The sequence below is a fragment of the Chiloscyllium punctatum genome, chromosome 40 (assembly GCF_047496795.1).
Source record: "Chiloscyllium punctatum isolate Juve2018m chromosome 40, sChiPun1.3, whole genome shotgun sequence".
NCBI lineage: Eukaryota > Metazoa > Chordata > Chondrichthyes > Orectolobiformes > Hemiscylliidae > Chiloscyllium > Chiloscyllium punctatum.
Window position 1 is genome coordinate 59,211,847 of NC_092778.1, and position 16,843 is coordinate 59,228,689.

The 16,843-nt window shown below is 43.1% G+C and overlaps 1 protein-coding gene across 1 annotated transcript in view; it reads left to right on the forward strand.

Moving 5' to 3' along the window:
- The window catches only part of ciita (class II, major histocompatibility complex, transactivator), a 126,336-nt gene that overhangs the window by 77,498 nt on the left and 31,995 nt on the right, over positions 1–16,843 (forward strand). Inside the window, exons 8-10 of the mRNA XM_072560017.1 lie at positions 7,112–7,204; positions 10,687–10,833; positions 12,004–12,147. Of these exons, the coding sequence (XP_072416118.1) occupies positions 7,112–7,204; positions 10,687–10,833; positions 12,004–12,147 (384 nt within the window). The remainder of the gene's footprint in view (positions 1–7,111; positions 7,205–10,686; positions 10,834–12,003; positions 12,148–16,843) is intronic.

Consider the following 16,843-nt stretch of genomic DNA (forward strand, 5'->3'; position numbering starts at 1 on the left):
TACAAGTCACTCTGCATCTCCTTTTGGTACCACGCATGATTGGAGCATGTCACATCAATCCGCTTCCAGCCCTCTGTATTTAGCCTGAGCCAGGCAGGGCTGAGTTTTCCTCAAACCCTCCTCCTGTCTATTGCCTTAATTTACCACAACTCAAACACTACGACCCAACCTCGTTTGAATATTCCACAAATTCTGAAACTCTCCTCATGAAAGTTGGCCCTCAGGTTCCTTCATAATCTTGACTGAAAGTTGAGTTTTCAAATCTCCAAGGTGCCTTTCCAGCTTCCAACGTACAGTGCCTGCACTCCATTCAACTACAAGAACCATCACATTGATTGCGCCCTCCACCAAAGTTCAGCAAGAATTGTTGGATCTTTGCCAGGAGCAGTCATCTTCCTGATCCAGGACTTTTGTGGTCAACTACCACATCCCTAATGTTAGTCAATGAGATTAATAAATTGACCAGGAGCTAGTCTTTGTATCAGATTCTGAACGGAATTAGATAAAGTGGAAGGTTAATTCAAGGGTGGAAGGGTTTGCTGTAGAATGTATATGATTAGATGGGCAGGATGGCCTGTTCCTGTGCAGTACGTTTGATGTGGCCTTCCTCATCTGAACAGTCCTATGACTCACTTTAGCCAACTACAAGGATTTACAAGAATGTTGCCAGGACTCAAGGGACTGAGTTATAGGGAGAGGTTGGATAAGCTGTGTAGAGCATAGGAGACTGAGGGGGGACCTTCTAGAAGTGTATAAGATCATGAGAGGCATGGATAGGGTGAATGCACTCAGTGTTTTTCCCAGGGTTGGGGAATTGAGGACTAGAGGGCATCAGTTTAAGGTTAGAGGGGAAAGAATAAAAGGGAACCTGTTGGGCAACTTTTTTACACGGGGTGGTACGCATATGGAATGAGCTGCCAGTGGAAGTAGTTGAGGCAGGTACATTAACAATACTTAAAAGGCATTTGGATAAATACATGGATAGGAAAGTATTAGAAGGATAGGAACCAAGTGCAGGCAAATGGGGTCAGTGTGGATGGACATTTTGGTCAGTATGGACCAGCTTGGGCCAAAGGGCCTGTCTCCGTGCTGTAGGACTCTTATGACTCTAGATAACTTCTTGGAGAAACCTGTAACAACTGGACAGGTGCCATTGCAAGAAGAGATGCAGAATCTCAGCCAGTTGTCACTGGGCCTCCCTCAATTTGAGGATGAGCTCATATGTTTCTGCCACGGCTGCTCTTATGAATGTAGAAGCTGATTCTGAACCCGCAGGCCAGTGTCCCATGGGACACAACATTCCGGAGTCAGAGAGACCCTGATGGCCGCAGCTCTGCCTCATCAGTAGCTCAGCTGGATGGGCAAGTTGTCTTCATTTTTGATCAATTGTCAGTGAACTCCTCCCAATCGTTAATGACCAACAGAGCTATGCCTCAAGGAGAGCATGAAAGTATCTGTGCAGCATTTTTTCTCTCCTCCCCTGGAATGCTGACCGTTTGAGAAACCAGAATCATGGCAGCAGGACATTTGGACGCAATGTCCAGTCCATCAAAGTTGGCTTTTTGCAGGGGTTTAGCCAGAGTACTTGTAGAGCTGGTTTCTAGAAGGATACTGGCATTTGTCAGACAGTGCTCCCATCGAATCTGGAGAATGCGATGGAGATGTTGCTGGTGGAATTACCCCAGTGCTGCTGATACAGAGTGAGGTGAAGAAACCTGCTCTGTAGTTGGGTGTTTGCTGCCCTATGGAGGGCTGACTTGTCAAACCCTCACTCTGTAGATTGTCGGAGACGGAGCTGGTGTAGCCAATCCATATGGAAAATCACCCACCCAATGGCGACCTTCTGGGCAGATGCACTTCCTCAACCATTAGAATATTTATTTATGGGGGATCCAAGATGGCGGCGATCTGAGAAGATCGCACTGCAGAGCTTCACATCGCAGCACAAGCAGGATAATCCTTTAACCTGCCCAACCTAGGCCATCATGATATCTTGGGAATCCAGAAAGATCGTGGATTCCCAAGAAACTTCTAAAAATTAACTTACCTGTGTTTCCAGCTGTCCAGAGATGCCTAAAAGGGAGGAGGAGCATCCGAGGCCAGGTCTGCAGTTCAGCCTGCAGTAGCCCCTGAGTCGATTACTCTCCAGGACCTGGTGAACCAGCTCTTGAAATCTCGTGAGATGCTGGGGAAACAGATTGAAGAGAATGGCCCCAATCTCTCTCATGCTGCAGAAGCATGAGCAGCAACTGGGAGACCTGGAGAAGAGGACAGATGAGGTGGAGCACAGGGTCACAGTGGTGGAAGCTGATGCCAGTTCATCCAAGGATGAGATCCAAGCCCCGAAGACGCAGGTCCGTAATTTGCGTGACCAAGCGGATGATCTTGAGAACAGGGGCAGGAGAAAAATCATTCGGATCATAAGTCTGCCAGAGGGTAAGGAAGGTGAGCGGCCTGCGAAATTTGTTGAGGATTGGTTGCCAAAATTCCTTGACTTGGGAGGCTGGCATGAGAGGATTGAAAATAGACAGGGCTTACTGGGTCGCAGCGCGAAGATCAGGGCTGGGTCAACGTCCTCATCATTACCGGGATAAGGAGAAAGTCATGGAGGCTTCCAGAGTCCAGAGGAAGGATCCAAAGGTCCTAATTTATGAGGGCTCTAAGATCATGTTCTTTCAGGACTTCTCAGTGGCGGTGGATCCAGAAACGAAAATCTTATGACAGTGTCAAGAGAAGACTGAGGGAGCTTGGGATTCAGTACTCCTTGAGGTATCCAGCAGTGCTTCAGATCATATTAGGTGGATCCAGACATCTCTTTGATACGTTGGAGAAGGCAAGAGACTTTGTGGACAAACTAACCTAATTGGAACAATTTCAGTACATGTGAATAGTGTTGTTTGGGTATGTGTTTATCATTCTGTAAAAGAAACAGAGGAAGTCCGGTTGGAACTTTTTTTTTCTTTTTCTTCCTCTATTGATAATAATTTGTTTAAACTATGTCTGGCAGTGGTTGAGACGTACATTTTCAATTTTCAAGTTAGGATATACCAAAGGATGGATGGGGTATTTATTCCCCTATTTTTAAAGAAAATGTTTTTTAATTCATATCGATATTCTATGGGGTGTTTATTCTTTTCAGCTTGTGTTTGTGGTGCGGCTCTAGCTGGGAGAAATGAAGGTGGTTGGGATGGTTAGATGCCTTCTTATGGGTAGTTGCCCCCTCTGGGCAGGGAGTGAGTTCCCCTACTCAGCTGTGTTGTCACTTTATATGTTGGTTTATTTTTTGTTGTTTTTTTATTCTCAATAGTTTTGTAGGTTTGTTAAATGTAGTGGTTTTAGTTTATGTAGTTTTTATATTTGGTGGATCATGTGACACTAAGGCTCAGCAATTTGTGGTTTGGGTTCCTCCTGTCTGGAATTTAAATATTTTTGCAGAAGATTATGGCTAATGATTTGATTAAATGGTATACCTGGAATATCAAGGGAAGTCACTTACCAGTTAAGAGGAAGAAGGTACTCTTGAGTCTTAGAAAGGAGAAGGGGGATATTGCTTTGTTACAGGAGACACATTTGGATGACAAGGAGCATCTGAAATTACAGCAGAATGGCTGTTACTGAGTTTATTTTTCATCATTTAATACCAGAAGTAGAGGAGCGGCTATATTGGTTAGGAAAAATCTCCCATTTAAATTGTTGGAGTATGTTAAAGACATACACAGGATGTTTGTAATTCTTAAAGCCTTGATAAATGGGGAAGAATACGGTGTTTTAAATGTTTATTGCCCTCCAGCTCATCCCCTTAAAGTTTTGGTAGATGCTTTTTCTAAACTGATAAGTCTCAAGTCCCGGCACATCATTATAGAGAGAGAGATTTTAATTTTCTCATGGATCCCACAGTAGACAGGTTGCCTCGATACCCTCTGTACAAACTAAACAGTTAGTGGGTCTGTGTGTGGAGTTAGGGTTGGTGGACGTCTGGAGGTGTCTCCATCCTACAGGCAGGGATTTTACATTTTTCTCCAATTCGCACAGATGTCACACGAGGATTGATTTTTTTTCTGACCCCTGCAGTAGGTTTGAGATACTGGCAAATGGATCCCTTTGTCTTCAAGGATAATAGGTTTGTGGAGTATTTCTCTCGGGGAATTTTGGGCGTTCCTAGACATCAACATAGGCTTCTAGGAAACTGCAAAAGCTGATGCTAGGGGGTTAGTTATTTCATATTCCACCAGCAGGAAGCGGTAGACCTTTCTCAATGTCCCTTTATCAGAGCAAGAAGTGCAGGAAGCTGTGAGGCAGCTTCAGAGTGGAAAGGTGCCCGGTCCTGACGGACTTCGCAGTGAATTCTGTCAAGAATTTATAAGTATACTGTCAGGCCCAATGCTCAATATGTTTAATGATTCATACTGTCATGATTGTCTCCCACCATCTCTGAGAGAGGCCAATATTTCACTTATCCTTAAAAAAGGGAAGCACCTGGAAGACTGTGCTTCATACAGGCCCATCTCGCTCTTAAATGTTGACTTTAAAATCCTCTCTAAGACTCTCGCATTAAGACTGGAGACTGCGTTACCTTCTATTATTAAAGAGGATCAGACGGGCTTTATAAAGGGTTGCAAATCCTCCAATAATGTTAGGAGGCAGCTTAATGTAATTCAAGCATGTCAACAGCAGTCAATACAGGGATTGGTGATTTCTTTAGATGCAGAGAAGGCATTTGACTGAGTTGAGTGGCCATACCTTTTCTATACTCTAGAGCGGTTTGGTTTGGGCAAAGTCTTCATAAGATGGGTAAAGGTTCTCTCAGTGGTCATCACCAACGGGGTATGATCAAGCAATTTTAATATTTCTGGCTGCCCCCTTTCGCCATTGCTTTTTACGTTGGTGATTGAACCATTGGCGGTGGCCATTCATGGGGATCCCAATATATCAACTCCAGAAGTGGGGTCAAAATTCCATAAGATTTTGTTGTACGCAGACAATGTCCTAACTTTTTTGACAAATCCAGCAGTTTCAGTGCCTCGCCTGATACAATCCATTCACGCGTTTGGCACTTTTTCAGGGTGTAAGATTAACTTTGCTAAATCAGAGGCTATGCCTACAGGTGGTCTTACGAGGGAGCTAGCTGTTGAGGGCTACTATAGATTCCCATTTAGGTGGTCACAGGGGGGTTTTGTGTATTTGGGCATATTCATTACTCCAGTTCTGAGTTGGCTATTCAAAGACAATTTTATTCAATTATTTGGAAAAATTAAACAAGATCTTCAAAGATGGGAGGCACTTCTAGTCTCGTGGTTGTGTTGGATTTCGCTTAATAAGATAATTGTCTCCCACCATCTCTTTTGCGATACCATATACGGATGCTCCCCCGATTTTCAATAAGGAAACACTCAGGAGGCTGAACGGCTTGTTCAGCTCCTTTATTTGGCATTGTAAGTGATCCCTCATTAAATTAGCCAAACTGTAGTTGCCTCATAGATTGGGGGAGTGGACTTTCCAGACGTTAAATATTACCAATTAAGCTTGCTTTTGTCCTACGTGAGAGATTGGATTTGTGGAGACCCTCTTTCAATATGGCTAGATATCGAAGTCTCTCAGGCAAGGTGCCCCCTTACCAGTTTGCTGATTTTGGACAAGATGAGGACAGTTAGGGGATATTGCCATAACCCAATAGTCATCAATACTGTTAAAGCATGGAGGGCAATTCAGCAAAGGGAAGGCAATATTGGCAAAACATCTTTGTTTACACCTTTAGTGGGTATGCCAAGTTTTCAACCAGGTATGATAGATTCAGGATTTAAACGTTGGGCATCTAGGGGTGTGTCATGCATGGGCGATTTATTTGAGGGAGACGTAATGATGTCCTTTGATCAGTTAGTACGGAAGTACGAGTTGCCTAATAGAGACCTCTTTAGTTTTTTTTTCAAGTTAGGGATTTTATTCAAAAACAGACCACACTTTTGACTGATCCCTGCAAATCTGACATGGATGGGGGAGGTGCTGAGGGCTAAGAATACATTCTCTGTCAGTATTTTATATCATCAATTGAGGGGTGCCACCCCAGATAAGTCTGATCGACTCTGCAAGATGTGGGAAAGAGAGGTGGGTGTTGAAATCTCCTCAGAGGCATGGGAGGATATTTGGGAGAATGCAAGGAAGATATCAATTTGCAATAGGAGCCATGCTTTACAGTTGAAGATTCTCCACAGGATCCACCTTGCCCCAGACCGTTTGTCAAAATTTAAACCAGGGGTATCTTCAGCTTGTCCCAAGTGCAAGGTCTGCACAGGCACTCTTACCCATTGTCTTTGGTCTTGCGATAGGCTTCAAACATATTGGAGTGCTGTAGCAGGCACAATGGAGAGGATTTTGGGTGTAAGGATGGAGAAGGACCCTATCTCTCTCCTTTTGGGCCTGCCCACTGTATTTCCTGCAGATGTGCATAAGAAAAAACTTTTCAATATTCTCATGTTCTGTGCAAGAAAGAATATCTTGCTAGGTTGGATATCTGAAAACCCCCCCGGGCCTGTCGGGTTGGCGGAAGATTGTTATAGAGCATATTACCTTGGATTTTCTCATAAATATGGTCCACCACAAAACTGAGAATTTTTACAAGACATGGCAGCCCTTTTTCGAATACCTTGACACAGATTTATCTGCCACACTAACAAGGGCTTTTATATAGCCGTAACGATTGTATTTTACAAGTCCAATATCCAGGGAGGAGGAACTGTGAACGTATGAGCTGTTTGGCTGGGCCGAGTTATTACTATTTATTAGTTTGTTGTTGATTATTTATTTATTTATTTTGTGAAATAGCCAGTCTAGGTTTTTTTTAATTCTATATTTTTCGATATATGTTTATACATTTTTACATGAAGGTGGGTTGGGGATTTTTTTTATTATTTGGGTTTTTTGTACTGTTTTGAATTGTATTGTTTTGTACTTGTAATATTAAAAAATCTATTTTTACAATAAAAAGATACACTTAAAAAAAAGAATATTTATTTATGCCTAATTGATCTTGGATGTTGCTTAAGTAAGCTGCAGTTTGACAATTTTTTTTTCAATTTGTTTGAAGCCATATTGTGTTTCCTCTCCTTTATTTCAGCGGCCATTGGAGATTGTCCAAGTGCTTCGGGAATTCCATCTCAGGATTCTACTAGTTTCTCGGATGCTCCAAGAGCCAAGTGTTTAAGAGGAGGTGAGGAACCCACAATTATGTGTCTTTAAAATCTAAACCTTAAACTGGCTCAGTTTCTAACTTGGTCTCTATCAAGCCCATCCATTCTAAACACCCGAGCTACAATACTTTAAGCAGTCTGCTCAGATGTGTTATAGCACAGGTGGGACTTGGATCCAGGCCTCCTGACTCAGAGGTAGAGACCTCATTTGTGGGATAAGGACACCACTGGCTAGGCCAGCATTTATTGTCTGCCCCTAATTGTCCAGAGGGCAGTTAAGAGACAATTACATTGCTGTGGGTCTGGAGTCACTTGTAGGTCAAAGACGGCAGTTTCCTTCCCTAAAGGATATTAGTGAACCAAATAGATTTTTTTCCCCCAACATTGGATTCATGGTCATCATTAGACTCTTAATTCCAGATTTTTAAATTAAATTCAAATTCCACCATCTGTCGTGATAGGATTCGCACCCTGGTCCCCGGAACATTAGCTGGGTCTCGACCATATCACTAGGTCTTCTCCACTCCAGAAGATGTTGAAATGAGTTACTCCTCCAATCAGACACCTCTTCTCTCCCATATTTGTTTCTGATTGGCCCACTCAGTAGCAGATGTAGGAAAGAAGCAGTCCCTGATTTTTGGAGCAGTACCAGATGAAGCCGAGGTCTGGAGCTGCTGCGGGGATAGGTGACTGGGACACACCAGCTGGGAGAGAAGAAGGACGGGGAACAACAGGCTGGTTGCCGGAGAACAGCAGGGAATAGGAACCGTCATTGTGGTGGTGGTGCTGGTAGGAGACGTAAGAGAACAATGAGGGGCCAGGCAGATGATCATTGTCTCCGAGACCCCAGCCCTAAAACCCATCCATCAAGCAGGCCAGAATGCCTAGACTGAAAGGATGACCCATTTCCAGACATCTCTTCCATGTGGATTCTGCCAAAGCTGTTTAGAGTCTGCCCCAGCAGCAATGAACCAGGATCAGCACTTTTTAAAACTGGCTTATTAACTCGGCACAAGCCCTCGACTCTTCCCCTGGTGATTGGGATGCAAGGCCCAGTTTCTTTCTCTCTCTCTACCTCTGCTTCTCAACTGAAAAGAAAAACAAAAAGGGTTTTATTAGTTAGCTCTGCTGCTTGACTCTTTTTGATGGTCACTATTTTAATTAATTATTCATTTAAATGGATTCTTTCTTCTGAGATTCATCTCCACTGTTATATCAAACTTTTATCTTTGTGAAATTTGTTGATTCGCATCCCCCTTCCCCACCCTCACCCCTACCACATTTAATTGCCACTCCACCCAACCCTACCCCAACTTGGACAACCTGCTGCAGTGGGTTTCATGACAATATAACATAAAACAACTGTTCACAAAATACTTCCAGGGATCAGTGCTTTGCAGAGGACACTTCACAAAGGAAACCCTTACCTGAATCATTCAGCTTTGGATGTAGGAGGTGACATTGGAACTGATCCCCATCCTGAACACCTCGACCAGTTACAGGTTCTCAAAGGCACACTGAAGCAAACTTTACTGACGTCCCCTTCAAATGAAGCTCACCCAATATCAGAGACATGCTGAAAGCCAATTTTGATTCCATGTGGTCCATAGGAATAATGGCCTTTCCCTCTGTTTTTTTTTTTCTCTCTCTTTCTGTGTCACTCTCTCCATGTGCATCTCTCTCACTCTTTCTCTCTCTGTGAGTCTCTTTTTGTGCCTCTCTCTCTCTCTGTCCATCTTTCTTTGTCTCTGTGCATGTCTCTCTCGCTATCTCTGTGCGTGTCTCCCTCTATTTCTCTCACTGTGATGCTTTATCTTTGCATACTGTCCCTTTATTTTTACCATTAAGGCAATACACCCAGAATTGAAGGCCTGATCATGACTCCCCCAGTTTTCTATCCAGTGCGACCAGTCACGCATAGGTTACAAGAATGAGCGACTTGGAAAGAGCAAATCCAGCTCCTGTTGATATAATAGTTTGGGGGTGGGTACGGAAGTGTTGTGAATACATTCAGTTGGGAATCACTATCAAGCTGGCTTAAGTACAGGACAGTTTCCACTTTCGGGGATATGACTTCCTTTCAAAAAAATCTTTTAACAGAAGCTAAAACCAAAGATAATGAAACAAGTGCAAAACCAAATCTCCACTCCCCACCAGACATCGTTGAACAGCAAAGATTTATCCGAAGTAAACATTGTAAGAATAATAAAATGAATTTGTTTTTTGAGAATTCTAGACCTTGGATCAAGAATTCTCCTTCCAGTTTCTGAACGAAGCAGGGAGGGGTTTTCCTCTAGGCATTCACTCCTCAGCTCTCTCAAACAGATGTATCCTTTCAGGAGGAGGGGGAGCTGTCAATCGGGGAGTTCACCAATTTTTCCTGTAGGCCCATTGTGGGATGTTGGGCCAAATGGTACTGAGGCCAGAAGACCAGGATTGCGAGGGAATAAACTTTAAGCTGTAAATAAACTGTAAATAAATGTGACAAAAAGAATGAGTGGAGTGGACTGGCAAAAGGGTTCAGAGTCAAAGACAGTGGATGCAAAAATAGCAGGCTTTTAAGGAAGTAGTTCATGACTCACAGCAAAGATATATCCTGATGAGAAAGAAAGGTTGTAAGATGGGGAAAGCTAACCGTAGTTTATTAAGGCACTTAACATTAGCATAAAATTGAAAGAAAAAAATCATCCAATGTGGCAGAGATTAGTGCTAAGTCCAAGAATTGGAAAGCTTTCTAAACCAACAAAAACAGACCTAAAAAAAGGAGAAAATAAATTTTGGGGATAAAAAAGCAAATAATAACAAGTCAGACAGCAAGAGCTTCTTTAATGGATAAGAAAGAAGATAAAAGCCCAAAGTGAACATAGGTATCAGTAATCTTTTGGCCGGTCACAAAACTTCCTCTGTTTGGTTGCCTGAGAGGCACTTTCGGAAAAGTGAGATGCTCCTTCCCATAGTCTCATCACTATCTCACCCCATTCCTGTGTTGTCCCAGTTATGTCCATGAGCAGAAGCACTGGAAATCTCGGGGCAACATTGGTGATGATGGAGCCCTGACATAATGGATCCAGATTCCCATTTCTTTGCTGATTGGCTTAAAAACTGAATATTCCTGAGATGCTACCATGAGGAAAATATTTCACTTCTCGTAAATTACCATTGAAATTAAATTTTAAAACTCTCCCTTCACTTCTTGGACCCTTGTTTGTTTAATCCTACAGCAGGGACCTCTCACCACTAAGTATAGGTGTGAAGTGTACTGAACTCTTTGGCTTGTCTTCCCATAAACACTGCCCTTGCCCAGGCTTGATGGTCTGAATGGCCTACTTCTACTGCTATGCCTTATCATCCTATAAGGTAATGATGTTCGTTTCATGAGGCAATAGGTCAGTGTACCTCCATCTGCATCATAACGCTTCTGCCATTCTGATTCAGCAGTTTTCAAATTCTGTTCTGCCCCACAACTAGAAATACGTACCAATGCATTTGATTATAATTTTAGATGAAGAGAGTCTACCTCCTTCTCCAGAACATTCCAACAATTCAGCGGACATCTTGTCTCCAACCATCTACCTTTCGGACATCAACCATCTGAAGGAACTGAAAAACCATGTTGCCCAGATTGGATCAGACGCTTCCTTAAACTCAGGTCTGGAGAGCTGCAAACTCTTTTTGCAATATGATTGGTCAGATTAAATTTGTGTCTTCCATTGGTCTAACCAAATTAGATCCAACCAGATGATCTTGCTCTTTGCTTATTGCTTGATGAGGATATTATATGGATTTGAATATTCACCTTGAACGCAGCCATTTCACTTTAAACCTAAACTGTTGTAATTTTAATTTTTAACTCATTGGCCAAAGCCTTTGGCTAATCTGTCCTAATACCATTTTGTGGAGCTTATTTAGAAACATCCCTCTGAAGCTCTTTGGGATGAATCATAACACAAAAGTTCCTTTGTGATGACAAATTGTTATTGTTGATTGCACAGGAAGGCTGTTATAGCAACAAATAAAGGTACCTTGGAATGTTGAAATGCATGTTCATGCTTGTAGTTGCTATAAAGTGAACTGATTGGAACTAAATCAAATATTGGCACTTGCCCTGAGATATGGAAGAAATGAGTTTTGCTCATGTCTGCCATCTAGTGCCCTATCTCAGAATGGCAATAACTAAGACAAATTTCCTCTGCCAGTTACAAATCAAACAACACCAGGTTATAGTCCAACATGTCTAATTAGAAGCACTAGCTTTCAGAGCCGCCACTCCATCAGGTGGTTGTGGAGTGCACATTTGTAAGACACAGGATTTATAGCAAAGTTTACAGTGTGATGTAACTGAAATTATACATTGAAAAATACCTTGATTATTTAAGTCTCTCATCTGTTAGAATGACCATGATAGTTTCACTTCTTTCACATGTAAACCACAAAACATTTTTTTTAAAAGTTACATTCTCAGGTTAACTGTAACAATTGGTGTCAGCGCTGTTGAGATGTTGAAGATGCTAGCCCCCGGTGTTCCCTGTAATCCACGAATCCCTGAGTTCATGTTCCCTGAATCCATGTAAGACTCTGTTAAATCACTTTTTAGATTAGAATCAGTCTAAACATTATGGCACAGACAGGGATTTGTAACTTTGTACACACCAGTCCAAAACTGGCATCTCCAAATCATTCCACTGCCAGGGAATTAAACTGGGGTTTGGATCATCAAGCAGAAGGGAGATATAGGAAAAGTAAGTTGAAATGTGAAAAGAAAATTAACTATTAGGAATGAGGTTTGTAGTCTCTGCATTTCATATTTGCTTTGTTTCAGTCAAAGGCGATGAATCGATCACGAACAGTCCAGCAGTCAGTTCTGCTGGTTTCCAGTTTGTCCCATCATATGCAGTACCACAGCAAGTCGTCAAGGTGCCTGTCAATGGAGCTGTACATTCAAGAGCCTCCACCTGCTTTTTAGGTCAGTCTCCGAAACTGTGCTTTTGCTGCCACTTCCATTGTTGCTGAACAAAAAGATCTTAGAGTCTAGGTTCATAGTTTCTTGAAAGTAGGAGTTGCAGTTAGACAGGGTAGTGAAGAAGGCATTTGGTACTGAATCAAAAGAGTCCCTACTGGGTGGAAACAGGCCACTCAGTCAAACAAGTCCACAAAGACCCCCCCCCCAAACAGCATTCCACTCAGACCTGTCCACCTACCTCATCCCTATAACTCTGCATTTCCCACACAGGCATGGGGAGAATGTGCAAACTCCACACAGGCAGTCACCTGAGGGTGGAATTGAATCCAGTCCCTGGTGCTGTGAGGCAGCAGTGCTAACCACTGAGCCACCATGCCACCCTTTATTAGTCAGTGCATTGAATATAGGAGTTGAGATGTCATACTGCAGCTGTACAGGATATTGGTTAGGCCACTTTGGAATATTGTGTTCAATTCTGGTCTCCCTGCCATAGGAAAGATGTTGTGAAATTTGAAAGGGCTCAGAAAAGATTTACAATGATGTTGCCAGGGTTGGAGTGTTTGAGCTATAGGGAGAGGTTGAATAGGCTGGAGCTATTTCCCCTGGAGCATCAGAGGCTGAGGGATGACCTTATAGAGATTTTTAAAATCATGAGAGACATAGGGTGAATATTCAAGGTCTTTTCCCCAGGAAGGAGAGTTTATTTGGAAGCACTAGCTTTCCAACTGCTGCTTCTTCAGGTGGTTGTGAAGCAGGACCATAAGACACAGAATTTATAGCAAAATATTACAGTCTCATACAGCTGAAATGATATAATGAACAAACCTAGACTGTTAAATCTTTCATCTTTTGGAATGGGTTTGCTGGTTTCGGTTTTTTAATATGTAAATCCCAGAACTTCTTTTAAGTCACATTCTCAAGATAACTTAAGGTTTTATAAAAAAAGATGACATCTCAGCTCAGACAATGCCTTAAAGGAGTGAGGTTAGAGTCTGTCTGTATTCCAATCTTGAGTCTGACTGTTTCTATTTCCAAAGTAGGAATTTACAAAATATAACATCGATTGAGTGCCTGCAGGTTCTGCATTTTTTGAGCAAAATAGAATGTATCTGCAAACATAATTCTGAATATACAAATTTACCCCATAAACTTATGTGTGTGTGCGTATGCAGGAGGGACAGAGTGAGTGTATGCATGTGACTGTGTGAGTGGAAGTGCCAATAAGAGAGTATGCACGTGTGTGCAAGCTTGGTAAACTGTGTGTATGTGATTGTGATTGAGAGAGTGTATAGTGCAGTGGGGTCACCTGTAGTGTGGCATGAACCCAAGATCCTGGTTGAGACCCATGAGGTTCCGCCTCTCCATGCTGGATCTTTTCCAAGGATGTACATGTATTTGGAAAAGCAAGGACTGATTCGGGATAGTCAACATGGCTTTGTGCGTGGGAAATCATATCTCAAAAACATAATTGAGTTTGTTGAAGAAGTATCAAAGAAGATCGATGAGGGCAGAGCAGTAGATGTGATTTATATGAACGTTCAACAAGGCATTCAACAAGGTTCCCCATGGAAGACTGGTGAGCAAGGTTAGATCTCATGGAATACAGGGAGAACTAGCCATTTGAATACAGAACTGGCTCAAAGGTAGAAATCAGAGGGTGGTGGTGAATGGTTGTTTTTCAGACTGGAGCCCTGTGACCAGTGGAGTGCCACAAGGATAGGTACTGGGTCCACTACTTTTTGTCATTTATATAAATGATTTGGATGTGAGCATAAGAGGTATAGTTAGTAAGTTTGCAGATGACACCAAAATTGGAGGTGTAGTGGACAGCGAAGAAGGTTACCTCAGATTACCTCCATTTTGACAGCATGGTGAGAAGAGAAGGAGGAGTGAAGCGAGGGCTGCTGGGAAGGGTAAGTTTTCCTACTTAAAAAGGCACTTACCTCGGGAGTCGGGCCTCCATTTTGACAGTGCAGTTAGAAGAGAAGGTGGAGTGAAGCAAGGGCTGCCGGGAGGGTAAGGGCTTAATTTATGTTTGGCCAGTGGCTAAACCCGAGATACGATACGTGTAGTATCTTCCACCTGCCCCTCTCCCCTAACTGGAAGAAAAAGACTCAGTAAGGCAAGGCTTTTATTTTTTCTTTATCTTTTTTTTCATATGTTTAAGTGCATTGTTTGGTTTTAGTTAGTTCATATAAAGCTAAGCTTACAATGGCAGGGGACCTCAAACTCATGGCATGTGCCTCTTGCTTGATGTGGGAGCATAGGGACGTGTCTGATGTTCCTGACTCTTACACTTGCAAGGAGTGTGTCTAGCTGCAGCTGTTGTTTGAACCGCACGATGGCTCTGGAGCTGGGGATGGACTCACTGTGGAGCATTTGCGATGCTGAGGAGGTCGTGGATAGCACATTTAGTGAACTGTTACACCGCAGGTTAGAATTGCTGAGGGAGACAGTGAATGGGTGACCAAAAGACAGAAAAAGAGTAGGAAGGCAGTGCAGGTGTCCCCTGTGGCCATCTCCCTCCAAAATAGGTATACCGTTTTAGATACTGTTGGGGGAGATGGCTCACCTGGGGAGGGAAGCAGTTGCCAAGATCATGGCACCGTGGTAGGCACTGCTGTTTAGAAGGGCGGGAAAAAGACTCGGTGGGCCATAGTCATAGGGGATTCTATTGTGAGGGGAGTAGATAGGTAGTTCTGTGGCCGAAAACGGGATTCCCAGATGGTATATTGCCTCCCAGATGCTCGGGTCAGGGATGTCACTGAGCGGCTGCAGAGCATTCTAAAAGGGGAGGGTGAACAGCCAGTTGTCTTGGTGCATATAGGCACCAACGATATAAATAAAACGAGATGAGTTCCTGAAAGAAGAATTCAGGGAGCTAGGAGAGAGGTTAAAGGGGAGGACCTCAAAGTTAGTGATCCTGGGATTACTACTAGTGCTACGTGCTAGCCAGCGTAGAAATGTAAAATAGGCAGGATGAACACGTGGCTTGAGAGATGGTGTAGGACGGAGGGATGCAGATTTGTTGGACATTAGGAATGGTTCTGGGTAAGGTGGGACTATTACAAAATGGACGGTCTACATCTGAACCAGACCAGAACCAATGTCCTTGGAGGAGTTTTTGATACTGCAGTTGGGGAGGTTTTAAATTAATATGGCAGGGGACTGGGAACCAGAAGAGAAAACAAGTAGGCAGCGAGGTGGAGACTGTAAGAATTATGAAGATAGCATTAATAAAAGGAAGAGTAGGCAGAGAGCAGATGAGCGCAAAAAATCTGGTGGCCTGAAATGCATCTACTTTAATGCAAGGTGTATAGTGTGTAAGGCAGATGAACTTAGGTCTTGGATTGGTGCCTGGGAGTATGACGTTATTGCAATCACAAGAGACTTGGTTGAAGGAAGGGCATGATGATTGGCAACAGGTTCCAGGAAATAGATGCTTCAGACTGGACAGGGAAGGGAGTAAAAGGTGGGGTGGAGTTGCATTGCTTGTCAGGGACGATATCACGGCTGTGCTAAAGGAACACACTTTGGAGCAGTGAGGCATTATGGATGGAGCTGAGAAATAAGAAGGGTGCAGTTACATTGTTGGGGCTGTATTACAGGCCTCCCAACAGTGAGTGTGAGATAGAAGAACAAATAGGTAAACAGATTATGGAAAGATGTAGAGGCAATAGGGTAGTGGTAATGGGAGATTTTAATTTTCCCAACATTAACTGTGATACACTTAATGTCAGAGGTCTGGATGGGGTAGACTTTGTAAAAAGCGTCCAGGAGAGTTTTCTACAGCAGTATGTCAATAGTCTGATGAGGGATTTCTTTGGGAATAGTGACCATAATTCTGTAAGTTTTAGAATACTTGTAGATAAAGAAGAGAGTGGTCCTAAGGGAAGAGCACTAAACTGGGCCAAGGCCAATTATATCAATATTAGGCAGGAGCTGGGAAATGTGGATTGCACACAGCTATTTGAAGGGAAGTCGACATTTGAGATGTGGGAGGCTTTCAAAGATAGGTTAAAGATAGTTCAGGATAGGCATGTCCCATTGAAGGCAAAGGATAGGAAGGGCAAGATTCATGAACCGTGGATGACAGGCGAAATTGTACGACTAGCCAAGAGGAAAAGGGAAGCATACATAAGGTCTAGGCAGTTAAGTACAGAACGGGCCCTGGAGGAATATCAGGAGAGTAGGACAAGTCTTAAACGAGGAATCAAGCGGGCTAAAAGGGGTCATGAAATAGATTCAGCGAGCAGAATTAAGGAGAATCCCAAAGCATTTTATCCTTATATAAGAAGCAAGCGGGTAAGTAGACAAAGGACTGGTCCACTACAAGATAACGAAGGAAGGCTGTGTGCCAAACCTGAGAGAATGGGTGAGATTCTGAATGATTACTTTGCATCAGTGTTCACTGAGGAGAGGAACATGGTGAATGTTGAAATTAGAGATAGAAGTTTGATTAGTCTGGATCACGTTGATATAAGTAGGGAAGATGTGTTGGGCAGGTTAGAGATTATTAAGGTGGACTAATCCTCAGGACCGGATGGGATCTATCCCAGGTTGTTGAGGGAGGTGAGAGAGGAAATAGCTGGGGCCCTGACAGATATCTTTGCGGCATCCTTAAATACAGGTGATGTGCTGGAGGACTGGAGGGTTGCTCATGTTGTCCCCCTGTACAAGAAGGGTAGTAGGGATATTC